Here is a 14,373-nt window from a genome sequence, read left to right on the forward strand (position 1 = left end):
CGCCCGGCCACGCCCCCGCCCGGCCACACCCCTCCGGGCTAGCCCCGCCCCCGCCGAGAGAGGGTGCCGCTAGCCAGGCGGTGGGCGGGACCCGCGCCATCCCGCCCCGCGCCGCCTGTCCCTGCGCGGGACCCGTAGGGGCCTCGCGTCATCCGCGGCCTCTCGCGCCGCCGATCCTGTCAGCGGGGCGGGCCCGCCGCCAGCGGTGAGTGCCGGGGCGCCCGGCGCCGGCCCGGGGGGATGGCCCGGCGCCGGCCCGGGGGCATCGCCCGGCGCCGGCCGGGGCCCGCGGGTCGGCCGCTTGCTTGGTGGCGGCTGCTGCCCGCAGGGCCCGTCTCCGAGGCGCGGCGGCCGCTCGGGCAGCAGCCGTGTGGAGGTCGGGCCCGCGCGGTGCGGCAGCGTGTGGGGACGCTGGGGGCGGTAACCGGGGCGCGATCCAGCAGCCAGGCGGCGGGAGGAAGGGCGCGGAGCAGCGGCGGGGGACAGGGGGAGCAGGCTCTGGGCTGCTGGGAGTGGAAGAGCGACTGGCGGCCTTTAGTTCCCGTGGCAGGTTTTACGAACAGAACTTGAGCTTTCCCCGTTTTCTCTAATGGCCACCGTTTCTAGCTGGGGTTGAATGATGCACTCCGTGTCTCTTTGTTATCTCAGGCCTAGGTATATCTGGAGAACGAGATAATAATGGAGCACGGTGGAGAGCACATGGGAGGGAAAAGGGGACAAGGCGTGGGGGACCAGGTCCCTGAACCAGCAGTGGGTGTCCACAGGCAGTAACACTCTGGTTAGCTCCAAGGTGTTCCCATCTTCTACTTCTGTGTTCATGGTGCTTGGCTGCAGGTTCCTGAAGCCAGTAGTAAATACATAGACAGCAAACAACCAGAAATTTGTTTTTAATTTAGTCTGGAGAGGTGATAGGTCAGGATTACTTAATGATGTCTGCGAATATAACTTTCAGCGTTCTTTGCACAATTTTTACTAGCAAATCATATTCCAATCTATAAATCCTTTCCTAAAGACCACAAGCAGACAAGTATTTTTTCTATAATGGAACAGTATGCCAAGTTGGACAGTTCTTTAACTTGATCCAGGTACAAATCAGTGAAGTGGCTGCAGTTTTAATCTATTCCTCTGCTAAAGCTCCTCTCCCACGGATAGACAAACCCTAGAGAAGAGCCCTTACAACTTGTGTTAAAGCAGTCATTCAAGAATTCAGTCACAACGTTGGGGGTGCCCAATGTAAACAGAAACCTTCAGGTTCTTGTGACTCCTTGATTTTACTAGTTGTGTTTGAGAAAACAGCTTCCCCATCCCTACTTTCTTTACTGTTAAACCTGTGATTTGAAACAAATGTGATACAATCTCATGCGGAACTGGATTTCTCTTTCCTCTTCTGCTGTACATGCTAGCATGGCAAAGTAAAATGACTAAAACAGCCTCCACAGGCTGGTATCTTCACTTACTCTTGAAGTAGCAAAACTGGAGCTTGTTTTTCAAATGTGTATTGTGCACCGATTGTTAGATTAAAGAATGTAAAGCATCTTTACAAAATTAACGTCCTTCAGTGTGGAGTTATTTTCTCATTCTATGCAGTAGCAGTTGTCAATGCCATTCTATGCAGTTAAATCATCTTGGTCTTGCTTAGCATTAACACTGCAGTTAACCACCGATTCCACCAAGACAGCTACTCTTCCTACTCTTCCTAAGGAATTACAAGGCAATTACCTCGCTTTGAACGCATTGTATAACTTAATGCAACCAAGAATTCTTAAAGCATCTTTGTTAGGTATTGTCATTATTTTCTTCTAAGAAAGTAGTATGAAAAAGGCCTTGAATGCTGGCAGAGATGACAGATTTAACTAATTTACTTACCTTTTTGCCTCTATTTTTACATCACAATTGCTCAAGTGTTTTCTTTTGGGTTCTTTCTCCTGTTGTAATCAAAGAGGGTTGAGCAGTAGATACTAGTATATGATTAGGATGAAGCCGGAAAGACAGAAGCACCTTCAGTCTCCGCTTTATTCCAGTTTCTTCAGCGTAATTGTTGTGTAGCCCATGCTTTTACATCTCTTAACACCTGCAGTCAAAATAGATGCCCTTCCCCAATAAAAGAATCTGTCCTTCTCACTAGATGAATGAAATATCTGTACTTATAAAGTAAGGGGTTTTTGTAAATGTCTCTCTGAAAAAAGGCAACATAATTAATGGAATATTTTTTATTAGGCAAATGATGCTGCTTACCAGTAGTCAACTGTATTGCTGCAGAGCATTCTGCCAGTTTGTCTGAATTATTTGTGTTCCTAGACTTTAAGCTCTTTGGGCAGGAGCGACTCTCTCCCAACATAAGATACATTAAACATAATAAAAAAAAAAATCCACTTCTGTCTCTGCAGAAAAAATGCTGAGAAGTCTGAAGGGACTTGTCTACCATCCTCTAAAGGTAAGTCCTGCAACAGCATGGTACTGCTTCTAGTATGTCAGTTGTCCTGTGACCTGGAATGACAATTTACAACTGTAAAAAGTGAGCTGCTTCTTACATTCGTCATCTAAAAACTTGGTGTCTCCTATAAGCTGGTTGTGTAAACTCCCATTATGGGCAAAGGAAAGAGAGACCGCTTGTGTGTGTTACTCCTCCTACATTTCTCTCCGTTGGCTGGGGAGAGAGAACATGTGAGCAAGCTTGGATAGTTGGCTTAAATAAGGCATTTGTTGACTAAAGTTTAGCATTCCGAAATGTCCAGAATGCTGAAATTCTACATCTTCAGTGCAAGTGTTTCTCAGAAAACAGAGAATCTACTTGCTCTGCACTGCTGGAAGGTACAAAGGAAGAAGCCCTTTATACAGAACAGAACCAGCAGCCTTTCACAAAGCCTGTGTTGCTGGTGGGAAGATAATTTTGCCAAAGATGGCTCAGTGCTTCAGGTGGGTGTAGTAATATATTAGCTCTGCCACAACAACACAGCAGCACTATGTTATCAGTAAAGCTTCCTTATATTATAGCATAGTGAATTAATGTTGCATATCTGGAATGACTTCCTAATGGTAAAGAATGTCAGTTGTTTTGTTTGCTGTTGTCTTTTAAATGCTTTTTCACTAGTACATAGTGATATGCAGCCATTAAAAAGGATGGCTGTATAACTACTTGTTTCCAGAGACGAGATTCTGGTTGTACAGTACTGTACTTATGATGGCAGCCTTTATGAAGTAAACAGTCTTTTCCAGAGACTAAGATATGTGGAATCATGTAGGAACAGCTCCACCTTATGGCACATGACTTTGTGATTAATCTCCATGTACCACGTGATAGTTTGCTGCCATTTCAGGGATCTGAGTTAGATTACTCTGTCCTTTGGCAGATGGAAACTTAGTATAAAATCCACTCTACACTACGAGCATAAACTGTGTTAAAAGATGATGTGAGAATGTGAGAACCTTACGTACATGTTAGGATTTACTATGCAGAGCTCTACAGTGAGCCAGAAAGGTATATGTTCCTGGCATTCTGTGTGAAGCCAAGGGGGTCAGTGATAAGCCACTGTCTTCTGTTCAGGAGGAGGGACCAAGTGGCATGTTGCTACCATAAAGTCAGAATATATAATGCATTAGCAGTGGTATTCTAGGTCACTCAAAGGTATTCTTATAGCCTGTTAGAAATGCAGATGCACTTGTGCATTCTGTAAATGGAAATGCAGTAATTCATAAAATGCAAGTCTGTATCTCTCAAATTCAGGAGAACTGTGAATAGTGTTGTATTCACTACTCTAGGAGCTTATCTTGATTTTGTAGCACCTCAAAGAGTTAGGAAGGATTTCATGTCTCCAGGTACTGAGAAGCTGCTTCTACAGCCCAGTGCAAGCTACAGTCCACAAAGGAAAAGTTCCAAAGCAGTGCAAGGCTAGATGGTGATTTTGAGGAAGACATACCATGCTAAAGCTCAAAGAAGTGATGTTCTAAAAAGGTATCCTTCCAGGAGAAAGATGTAGTAATTTAAAGATGAGATATGTTCTGTTCATGGAAAAATAGAAATTCTATGTACTTGGCTGCAAGAACAGAGGACTGGACTTCAAGACATATCCCCCTCACACTTGCATCCTGTCTTACTGTGCTGTCTTCTACTCCCTTCATAGAACTTATTAGGAACTGGCTTTTGTACTGTAGAGAATCCAACTCCTGTTGGTCTTCTGAGACTGTGCTTAGCGGTAATGCTAATATTGGTTTGACTAAGTATCGTTCAACTAAAGTCTTGAGCTAAGTCTAGACACACATAAAAACTGAACATGGTCAGAGCAAGAAGTTAATCCTCGCTTAATTTTCATTCACTGTTACACAGGTCAGGGACAAGGATTTGTACGGTACTCCAGAGAAAGGAAGTCCACAGAGCAGTAAGCTTGCCTTTTCTTTTAAGTGAGCAAAGCTCACAGCCCCAAGACTTGAGATTCACTTGAGATTTGAGGAGGAGGGAATGCGGGATGTTCAAAGAAAATGAGAAGGACTAGGAGTCCAGGCTAGAAATTACCTAGGGCTGACATTTTCTAGGTGAATAGGTGACAATAGTTGCTCGCTCTAGTTATTCATGTATTAAATTAGCATCTTAGCGCCTTGCTTTAGGCTGTAAATTAAGTCACTTCTGTGGAGTTAAAACTAAACATAGCCAAATAAGACATCCTAATTGATCGTTTGGATTTGAGGAGGAAAAGAACATTGTGGGAACAAGAAAAGGTGGTGTTAAAATGTGATGACAAAAGTGAATGTTTAGTGATCTTCCATATTTACATTGCAGTAGTTCGTTCTATAGGTATCTAGTGTTGAGCACAAACCAGTTTAATTCCTCCCCTTAAAGAAGAGTGCTGAAATGCTGATTCAGGAGTCCATTGTGTGTTTAACATGGATGTGGGGTAATCCGACATTACACTTTCTTCTGAGCCCTTGTGGCTTTCAAATGACCCCCTGAGGAAAACTCGGATGACAGGAGGATTGCATCATGCCATGGAGAACTGAAACAGCTGTTCCTGTCTCTAAACTTTAGTTTCTGGCTACTGTCATCTATGCAGACAGACAAAATGGGAAACTACTCGCTCTGTTTACAGTGGAGCCTGCAACTGTTCCAGTCAGTAACATGAAGGGTGGCTTTCAGTTTTGCTTGCTTTGGTCACAGCCTCTGTTTGGAGTATACACTTTTTTTATTCATTGACAAATGCCCATATTTTCTTTCACCATAACATAACAAAATGTTTGTCCTTCTACTACTCACTTTCTTCCCTATTTTGGCTAGGCTTTACAGGCATGCTTCAGCAGTCTGTCTATGGAAAAAAGAATTAATCAGCTTAGCTGGCTGTTTCAGTTTCTCAGCCACGTCTGTATTATAATGAAAGAGTCTGTATGCAGGGACACAGTTAGGAAAATCAGTGCAGGGAATGTAATTATAAATATCAAATAGTGGGCAGCACTGCACTAATCCCTCAATAATTGAGGTGATTATGGATTACTAGACAGCTTGAATTTTCCAGGTACTAGCTACTATTCATCAGTGTAGACAGAAACATTGAGGGAACCTCCCAGCATAAGACCTTAATGGCTGTACTTGTGCTTTTAAGCAATCTTGAAGGGGATAACTCTTTCAGGTACAGGGCTTGGCTCTCTTAGATAATTTAAGGTGGTCAATGACTTCAGTGAATGGAAATGGTTTGGAAGCAGGCATCTAAACGTGAAATGTGGTTCTAAAGCATGTGGTTTTTCATGATGAATTCACATCCTAATGATGAGTTTTTATTCTCATTGCAGAGAATTCTATTCTGTATTGCATGCTACCTTGACCCAATCATAATGTGCATGCAACGAGTGTACAAAACAAACTACCACCTGGATTTTTTACTGGTAATCTTTGACTGCTGAGAAGTTTCCTGTCTGTTTGCCTTTTTCTTTCCTTAGTTGGACCATGGGTATGCCCTCCATACGGCAGCCAAGGATTGCTTAAGTTCTGTTGCCAGCCAAGATGTCCAAACCCTGGCAGAAAGACCAAGAGCAGTTTTCTATACCAGCGAGAATGACCCGGTGAGTTACTGCCACAATTGTCATTGTCAGACAGCAAGTGCCTAAATTCCATCAGTCTGTCTGCAGACATGCTGGAGCCAGGAGTGCTTACTTGGATTGTGGTGTTCTAGTAAACATAAGGGAGGGGAGTACACAGGCGTAGTAGCAGGCATCTAGATGATGATCCCCACCAGCCCAAAGGAAAACAGGCCATGGCTGTGCAGTGCACCTGCCTGGGGTTAAACAAGACAGGGCTGGTCCTCTGCCTGAAAGCTCCTGGGAAATAAGTATTGATTCCTTCTCTATAGTTACATAGATGACATAGACTGTGTATTGTAGAAGCTCAGATGTGGCTTAGCTTGTCATCAGACACCATTCATTTCAACTCCAGGGTTATTCTTCCCTGACTAACCTCCCCAAATTGGTTATGAAGGGGGATAAAAGACACACCCCAGATGACCACAGTACAGCTCTCCAGCATCATGATTCCAGCCTCACACTCTCCGTCTCAAGCACAAAATGAAGTGGAATAAATGAATGGAAAAAGCCTTTGAGGTGCTTTTCTGCTGCCTCTGTAATTGGAGTCTTTCAATACTGATTCCTCTGGGGTCTCTATGGAAACAGCAGCATGCAGATGATCTTACTCACGTGATGCGAGTGTCTCTATAGATGGCACAGAAGAGTCCAGATGGCAAGGATTGTCCCGACTGTCCTGTGCCTACCATTTACGTTGCCAGGCAACTGGCTTTGGCATTCTGACTTCACGTGCCTGATGTTTGGCGACAACCGCCATTGCTTATTAATTTATCAGATCAGCGTTCCTCAGACTTGCTGTATTGCAGATCGCGTATTGCAGCAGAGAGGCTCCACTGGCTTGCTTCATCAGCAAACCCGATAGCTCTGACTGCACCTGTATTTGTGCACCATAAAGTCCCATTAAAAATGGATTAAGAAGACCAGATGAAAACTAAATTTTTAATAAGACTTAGCTTTTATATACCTTTCCATTAGCAAAACTCAAAGTGACTAAACATGAGGATAAAGATACTGACCCACTTTAGAGATGTAGGAGCTGAAGAGTGAAGGAATTTGCCCAAGGTTACGCAGCAAGTCAGTGATGAAACTAAGAATGAAAATGGTCTCTGGAGTACTGCTCTTCTGTTCAAGTCCATAGATAACATGCAAAACCACGGGTGCTGTTAGTCTGCATCCAACACGTGCAGGAAAACTCTAGGGAATCCAGCCCAGAGTTTGAAATACAGCTCTGCGTGGAAAAAGATAAGTCTCTCTTACTAGTTCTCCTCTTTAGTCTATCTCCAGGTAACATCTCCTTACAGGAGAGGAGCTATTGACTAGCCAGTTTTTTTTAATTTTCTTCCTGTTGCTAAGATTTCCTGACCGGTAAACATCAGGTTGGCAACTCAAGCAGCTTAGAGAGCAGTTTGCTGAAGTTACCAAATGGTTTCTTCATATAAATAGTTTGGCAAACCTGTGGGTACCTCGAGTCCTGCAGCTGTACCAAGGTAAACCAGACAGTCCAGGACGCGTTGACCTGTCCTCAGTAAGGTGTGGAAAGGGGGTGTCATTACCATGGGCTTTTCAGAGTGGAGTGGGGGGGCAGAAGATAAGAGAAGAGGCATGTTGCATGTTGGAAGACTGAAAATCTGGTCTGAAGAAAAGGAGGGAGACTAACACGTAGCAAGAATCCTGGGGCTAGAGAATTCAGGGGTCTGCAATAGAGCTGCAGCAGTTGTGCATGAAAAGTCCATCAAGGAACTGGGGAAAGCAAAATATGCATGGCAAAAGCAGGCAGTAGTCAAACCTGTAGGTACAGCTGCTCACACGGTTTCATGTGAGGAATACAGCAGGCAGCCAGGTCAGGGTAGCAGTACTCATCACAACCTTTTTTTCCCCATCCATTCATTCTGGTCGAACCATTTGTCAGCCAGACTGCACAGGTGAGCGACCAAGCCCACACCAGTATTGTCTCATCTGTTCTGGGCCTCAGTAAATTAAGCTCTGGGTCTACACCAAAGCTAATAAGGAATACAAGGAAAGTCTGGATCAGCCCCCAAATCTGCTAAAGCTGGCAGAAATAATGACTGCTTCTTTTTCTTTCTGAGTAGTAAATAAAGCTACTTTTCCTGGACCATTATTATGCAAAATAAAGAAAACAAGGAAGTTTTTATATTCTGATTCCATCTCAACCAAAATGGAAGCAAGAGACTGGTATGCAGAAGAATATAGAGGAGCATTTTTTGACTTTAAATCCATGGAAAAGTGCAGAAAGTGCAGAGCAGGACATGATATAGCAGCACAAAGCTGCTAAAAAAGCCAGACAAAGCTTGGCACAGAAGTTCCTAAAAGTCACTCAGGAAGTACTGCAGAATAATGTATATACTGTCCTAATTACACAAGACACAAAAACTGATGACTAGACCAAGAGTAAATAAATAAGTGCTTTGCAAGTATTGCATGGTAGGAAAACAGAATAGTGAAGGGAAGAAACAAGGATGTGTAACAAGGCATGAAAGGGGTAGTAAATTTTCAGATACCAGTAACAACTGCTTCTTAGAGTGCATAGTCAGAGATCTTAAAGTAGTCACTGTAAATAAATGCAGAATGATGCAAGTCTGCTGGAGGAATAATACTGACCACTTAGGTCACAACGAGTGACTTGAAATTAGTGCCCCAGAACACAGAGTTCTCAAGCAACCAGTACTAGTTAAAAAGGCAAATGGCATATTAAGAATTACTATTGAGAGACAGCAAAGAACAAACCAGAAAACATAATTTTGTCGCAGACTTAAAGAAAGTAAATTTGAATCTATCGGATAATTCAAAAGGGGATCATATTACCGTGAAGATATTGTGGTGACCAGAAGTACAAGTGAACTAATAAAAGATTAGATAAACTCATGAAGCATAGGGCCACCGGTGCCCACAAAACACCATGGTTCATACACGAGCTCAAGGAATCCCTTTGTTGTTTACTGCCAGGTGGGATATCCTTTCTTTGGACTCCTCCTAAGCATCTGCCAGTAGTGCCCTGATACTACAATTCCTGCTTTACTTTAACACACTAGCTCTGACTCTCAGCGAGTAGATACTCGCTTTAATTGAGTGTTCCTCCCTGTTCCATTCTCACAGGCCTTCTGTATCCACAAAAAGGTATCAGAATTTCCTGAGTGTTACAGTTTGCATTTTACCTTCCCAGGCCAACCACACAGAACACCACGAGGGTCGCCATTACAGCATTCCACTTGAGGAAGTGAAAGCTGTCTTTCCACATGGACTGCCCTATCGCTTCCAGCAGCAGGTACTTTGTCTTAGAGCAGATTTGTAGGGAGTGGACTGGTATGCGGGAAGAACCAGATCCATTGCGCAACTACGATGCTTTCTTGTTGGAACAAGAGAGAGTGACATGCTGCAAGAATGCAATTATTCCTGGTCCTTACTGTTATTTTCTACATCTAAAATATATCAGTCAACCTAACCAGAATAGTGGCAGAAGGGTGTGAGGATTCCACCTTAGGCAACATTCTATCCAATATTATCATCTCTGGGTACGTAATAAATTACAGAAGTATTTTCCACAGTTACATTTCTGTATGAAACAGGCTGTCTCATGAAGTGAGTTTATATCAGCAACAAAAAAATCTTGATTTCTGTTGTGAGACAGATCATGCGGTGACTGGATCAGGCTTCGTAAGCAGCTAACGCAGACTGTCTACCTGAGTTCAGGAGCAGATTTCTCATGTGCGAGTTAGTAATTCTAGGTGTTTGACTTGATTCATTGACAGGCCGGTCGGCCTCACCTCGATCTCTGGGAAGGTGATGGACCAGCTAATCCTGGAAACCACTTCCAGGCACACGAAAGACGAGAAAGTCATCAGGGGCAGTCAGCAGGGCTTCGCCAAGGGGAAGTCACTCTCGACCAACTTGATGAACTTCCACGATGATACGACTGGCCTGGTAGACGAGGGGAGAGCAGTGGGCATTCAGACCCTGCACAGTACCAGTCAGATGTGGAGTCATGTCAGGAAGAGCTGTAGTGTGCCAACACCCAGCTTCTTGTTCATGTTCTGTTCCTTTTTTTTCTCAGATTAAGACCTTCAATGAAGCCTGCCTGATGGTGCGAAAACCAGCTCTAGAACTTTTCACTTACCTGAAAAGCTCCAACTTTGCACACCCAGCTGTCAGATATGTGATCTGTATCTTTTATTGCTTACTTGATCGTAGAATACAAATTAAATGCAAGCAGGTGAGTTTACACGGATGAAGGTGATGTTTTGATCCTGTGCTGACCACTGTGGTTTAGTCTTCAGGAGGTGGTTCTACCACATGTCTGTTGTCAGCAAAGCTAGTCTGAGAAGTTAATGAACCTCGTATACTTTTATTTTCAGGCAGATTTGGCTTATGGCACAGATCCACAAATAGGATCTGTCCAACTAAGGGAATGGGAATCATCAGCTAGTGCGGTAGGAGGACATAGAGAGAAGGAACTCTTTAGGCTAGGTTTGCTGCTGAACAAAAGCATGATGGAATGCCATCCCTGCTTTTATGATCTTTGAAATTCCTGTATGCCTTTTGTGAAAGAACTACAGTCAAGTGTAAATTGAAGTGGTTTTTTGGAGACTTTCCTTGACAGTCCGTGTTGGAGATGGTGAGAAAGGAACAGGGAAAACCATGACTCTGTGTCACGTGGTTCACTACTGTGCAAGGCAAGGCTGGCTGGTGCTGCACATCCCCGACGGTAAGAACACCGATACTGTCTGTGTTACTACAGCAAATACACTTGCTGATCCAGAAGATGCTTCTTCAAGCGAAAGGTGTAGGGTAGGCCCCAGCAAATTATATTTGTTTTTTCCAAAGCGGAGAAGGCTTATAAAGCACAAACCCACAAAATAAAGTAGAACATAATCAGTTATTTTCACATGCTCTCACATACTTACAGTCTGTCTTTTTTCCCCCACTGTCATGAGTATGACAGGAGACATACTGTGCGGGGGTCTGCGTGACCTCCTCTGTTCCCAAGGGAGTCTTGTCCATTAAGGCTGGCAGACCTTTCTTACCAGCGTAGCAGAATTAGGATAAGAGATACAAACACACACCCCACCACCCAACTCGTACAATTATTTTGACTTTAAAAAAAAAAAAAAAGCAACTTTTTTCTTTTGCTTACAGCTCATCTCTGGGTGAAAAACTGCAGGGAGCTTATGCAGTCTTCCTATAACAAAGAACGGCTTGATCAGCCTTTGCAAGCATCTTTCTGGCTCAAGAACTTCAAAACCTCAAATGAGCGCTTCCTAAAAGAGGTCTGTAGAGCCTGTCAAGTTGTTGTGGTTAGTAGCTAAGAACTACCCGCAAGATCATCTCTCAGGGACTGCATGTGCACGTGCTTCCTGTCATTGAGCGCCTTGACACGAATTCGAGATTTACTCATTTTCGAGACACACTTCACGTATTAATGCATGCACTCATATTGCCTACAAACCCACAAACCCTACCCTTCGCTGGAATCCAATTTTTGTAGAAAAATAAGTGTATTAAATTCCCCCTGTGGGGATGGCTGTTTGAGATGAACACTTCTCTCAGATTCTGCACTAGTCTTTAACACTGCTAAAGAATCAGGAATCTTGCCATCCAGACTTGCCAAGCTGTCTTTGCACTACTTAGTTCACAGTTTAATCATAGTTCTCTTACTGCAGATAAAAACACAAAAAAAATATGTGTGGGGCAAACGAGAAAGCACGGAGGAGGGCAGACCGTTGGGGGAAGTGGTGGAGCAGGTAAGGAACAACTGCTTCTGGCTTTGTCTCACCTTTTATTAGAAGGTCCCATCATTGTGTATGTAGAACAAATTGTTTCTAAATATCTGACAAATACCAGTTCTAGGAAATGGAAGGCATTTCCCTATTGACAAGGTGGCTACAAAAAACATTGTGGAAGATGTGATGGATCTGTAAAGGAAGCTGTGCAGAGAACTTGGGTAGAAGCAAAAATTAGAATTTGAACGTTCCTACTCCTTTGATGCTCAGTACCTTAGACCCGATTGCTCCTTTGAAAGGAAGGAACGGACTGTTGATTGTCGTTTTATCTTCCTTCCCCCTTAGATCAGGCAGACAGTGCCCAAAGTTGCCAGCATTATATATTAACAAGAAAACCAACCTGAGTTATGTGCCTTTTCCTACTTAAAGGGTTTAGCTCGCGTGAGAAATGCCAGCGATGCTGTAGGGGTTGTGCTGAAAGAGATAAAGCAGCAATGTCATCTCGGCTCATTCCGACTTCTTGTGGCAGTGGATGGCGTCAACGCGCTCTGGGGAAGGACTACGTTAAAGAAGGAAGACAAAAGCCCCGTAAGAAGCGATCTACTCTGACGATATGTCTGCATTCCTACTGCGAGGGAGAGCAGGGGAGGGCGTTTTGTTCATTTTTAAGTGCTATAATAATCCCTGAAAGATGTACATTTGGCTTTGCTAGCTTGGAGGGACTAGCAAAATTCATATTGTGTTTAGACTGTTTTTACTGAAGAAGGTTCTCTTGGTAAGAAAAAAAGTGCATGTCTGTCTTGTTACAGTAGGAAAGAGCTGGGAATTTCTCTGTGTAACATTACTAAGGCTGAATGCTCCAGTGCTAAGTCAAAGCAGAGGAAAAAATGCGCCTAAATGATGCACATGATCCTGGTCCAATTTAAAGTCAGGGAGGGGAATTTATGTCTCGGATAGAAACTGTTGGCCAAAAACCTGATACAGACATTCTTCACCAGGTTTCTCCAGAGGAGCTGACGCTTGTGTACAACCTAAGGAAGATGATGATGAATGATTGGGTGAGTTCAGTCTGTACCTTTGGGTGCGTTATTCTCGGCAACTAAAGCTACATGCCAATAAGCATAAAGCTGCAGATCTACCATCACAGTGTTTCTTCAGTGAAGGAGGGTGTGAGCATAGTGCGACTGTTGAGGGTTAGTATCTCATCAGTGTTTCTGACATCACCCGAAGAGAATAAGAACAGGTCAAATATGTAACAGTGCTTTTCTCGATTACCGCGCCAAACTCCAGCTTATGACTCGTGGTGCCTAAGCTAGCAGCATTTAGTAATCCTTAACGACACTTTGGTTTATGATTTTTTGAACTAATGAGAACTTCCAGTTCCCAAAAAAACCTGTTAAATGTTTTGCTGTAGGAGGTCAACTCCTTCTGCTTCTTCTCCAATCCCCTGGGTGCTAATATCTCCGACAGGTAGTCGTCAGACTTGAAAGTACACAGAAAAGTCCTTTTTAAGGCGTTTCAGTTGTCTCAACTAAAAGCCATTTCTAGGTAAGAACGACCCGTTTAAATGCCAGCACAGGCAACACCAGCCGTGTGTTCCCTGCGCTGCGCGGGTACTTGGAGTAGCCAGGGTTAACGTAGTGAGGAAGATTTAAAAAGTCCATTATATAGAATTTTGGAAATGAAGTCACCAAGATCAAAGAAGGAAATGCCTCACTTGTTTAGAATCGATCTGTAGCTATTTCACAAGTATGACGTTGGCAGCTAGCAGGGTTTGTAACGTACCTGTCCTTCAGAGCGGAGGTGCTGTCGTGACAACCCTCAGCCAGACCGGCTCTCTCTTCAAACCCAGTTCTGCCTATTTGCCCCAGGAGCTGCTGGGAAAGGTGAGTCTGGGCCTCTTTGGGGCTTTGTTCCCCCTTTGCGTTGGGAAGCAAAGGGACATCTTGGGCTGGGAACTGCGTTCCGGTCAGGGCAGCAGACCTTCAGGTCGCTTACATCTTTATTCTCGTTTGAATTAACTCTGCCGGCGCCCGTGCACGGCCAGGCCGTGCCCTCTCCCGGGCGGCCCCGGCGGTACGGGCAGGGTGAGGCCTGGGCTGCGGCCGCCCGCCGCTCTCACCCGCGCCTGTCCTTCCCAGGAGGGCTTCGACGCGCTGGACCCCTTCGTCCCCGTCCCGGTCCCCAACTACAGCCCGCGGGAGTTCGAGAGCTGCTACCGCTACTACCTCGATCGCAAGTGGCTGCAGCATGAGAAAGGTCAGCTCCTCGCCGGGGGACCCCGCCGCCCGGGGCCGGCCCGCCTAGGCGGGGGCGACGGCGGGCCGGGGGTCCCGGGGCGGGCGGGGGCTCGCCGGGGGAGGCCGCACCCCCAACGCACCTTCTGTCCCGCAGCGCGCACGGAGGACGGCAAGGAGGAGCTGCGGTTTCTGAGCGGCTCCAACCCGCGGCAGCTGGAGCGGCTGGCGGGGCCCCTGTAGCGCAATAAAGGCCGGAGCAGCGGCGGCGGCGACTCCCTGTCGGTGTCGGTGTCGGTGTCCGCCTCCTCGGGGGGGCGGGGGCGTGGCCCAGCGCTGAG

The 14,373-nt window shown here is 45.1% G+C and overlaps 1 protein-coding gene across 1 annotated transcript; it reads left to right on the forward strand.

Moving 5' to 3' along the window:
* Positions 1-54: 54 nt before the first annotated feature.
* Positions 55-14,312, forward strand: DAP3 (death associated protein 3). Its single transcript, XM_075525177.1, has 13 exons — positions 55-205; positions 2,388-2,434; positions 5,923-6,045; positions 9,242-9,343; positions 10,130-10,238; positions 10,688-10,780; positions 11,212-11,342; positions 11,736-11,816; positions 12,225-12,383; positions 12,794-12,853; positions 13,592-13,681; positions 13,937-14,054; positions 14,190-14,312. The coding sequence occupies exons 2-13, from the start codon at positions 2,393-2,395 to the stop codon at positions 14,273-14,275; spliced, it is 1,194 nt and encodes a 397-aa protein (XP_075381292.1). The 5' UTR covers positions 55-205; positions 2,388-2,392; the 3' UTR covers positions 14,276-14,312.
* The last annotated feature ends 61 nt before the right edge of the window (positions 14,313-14,373 follow it).

Source organism: Mycteria americana, chromosome 25, assembly GCF_035582795.1.
Source record: "Mycteria americana isolate JAX WOST 10 ecotype Jacksonville Zoo and Gardens chromosome 25, USCA_MyAme_1.0, whole genome shotgun sequence".
In the NCBI taxonomy this organism is placed as follows: Eukaryota; Metazoa; Chordata; class Aves; order Ciconiiformes; family Ciconiidae; genus Mycteria; species Mycteria americana.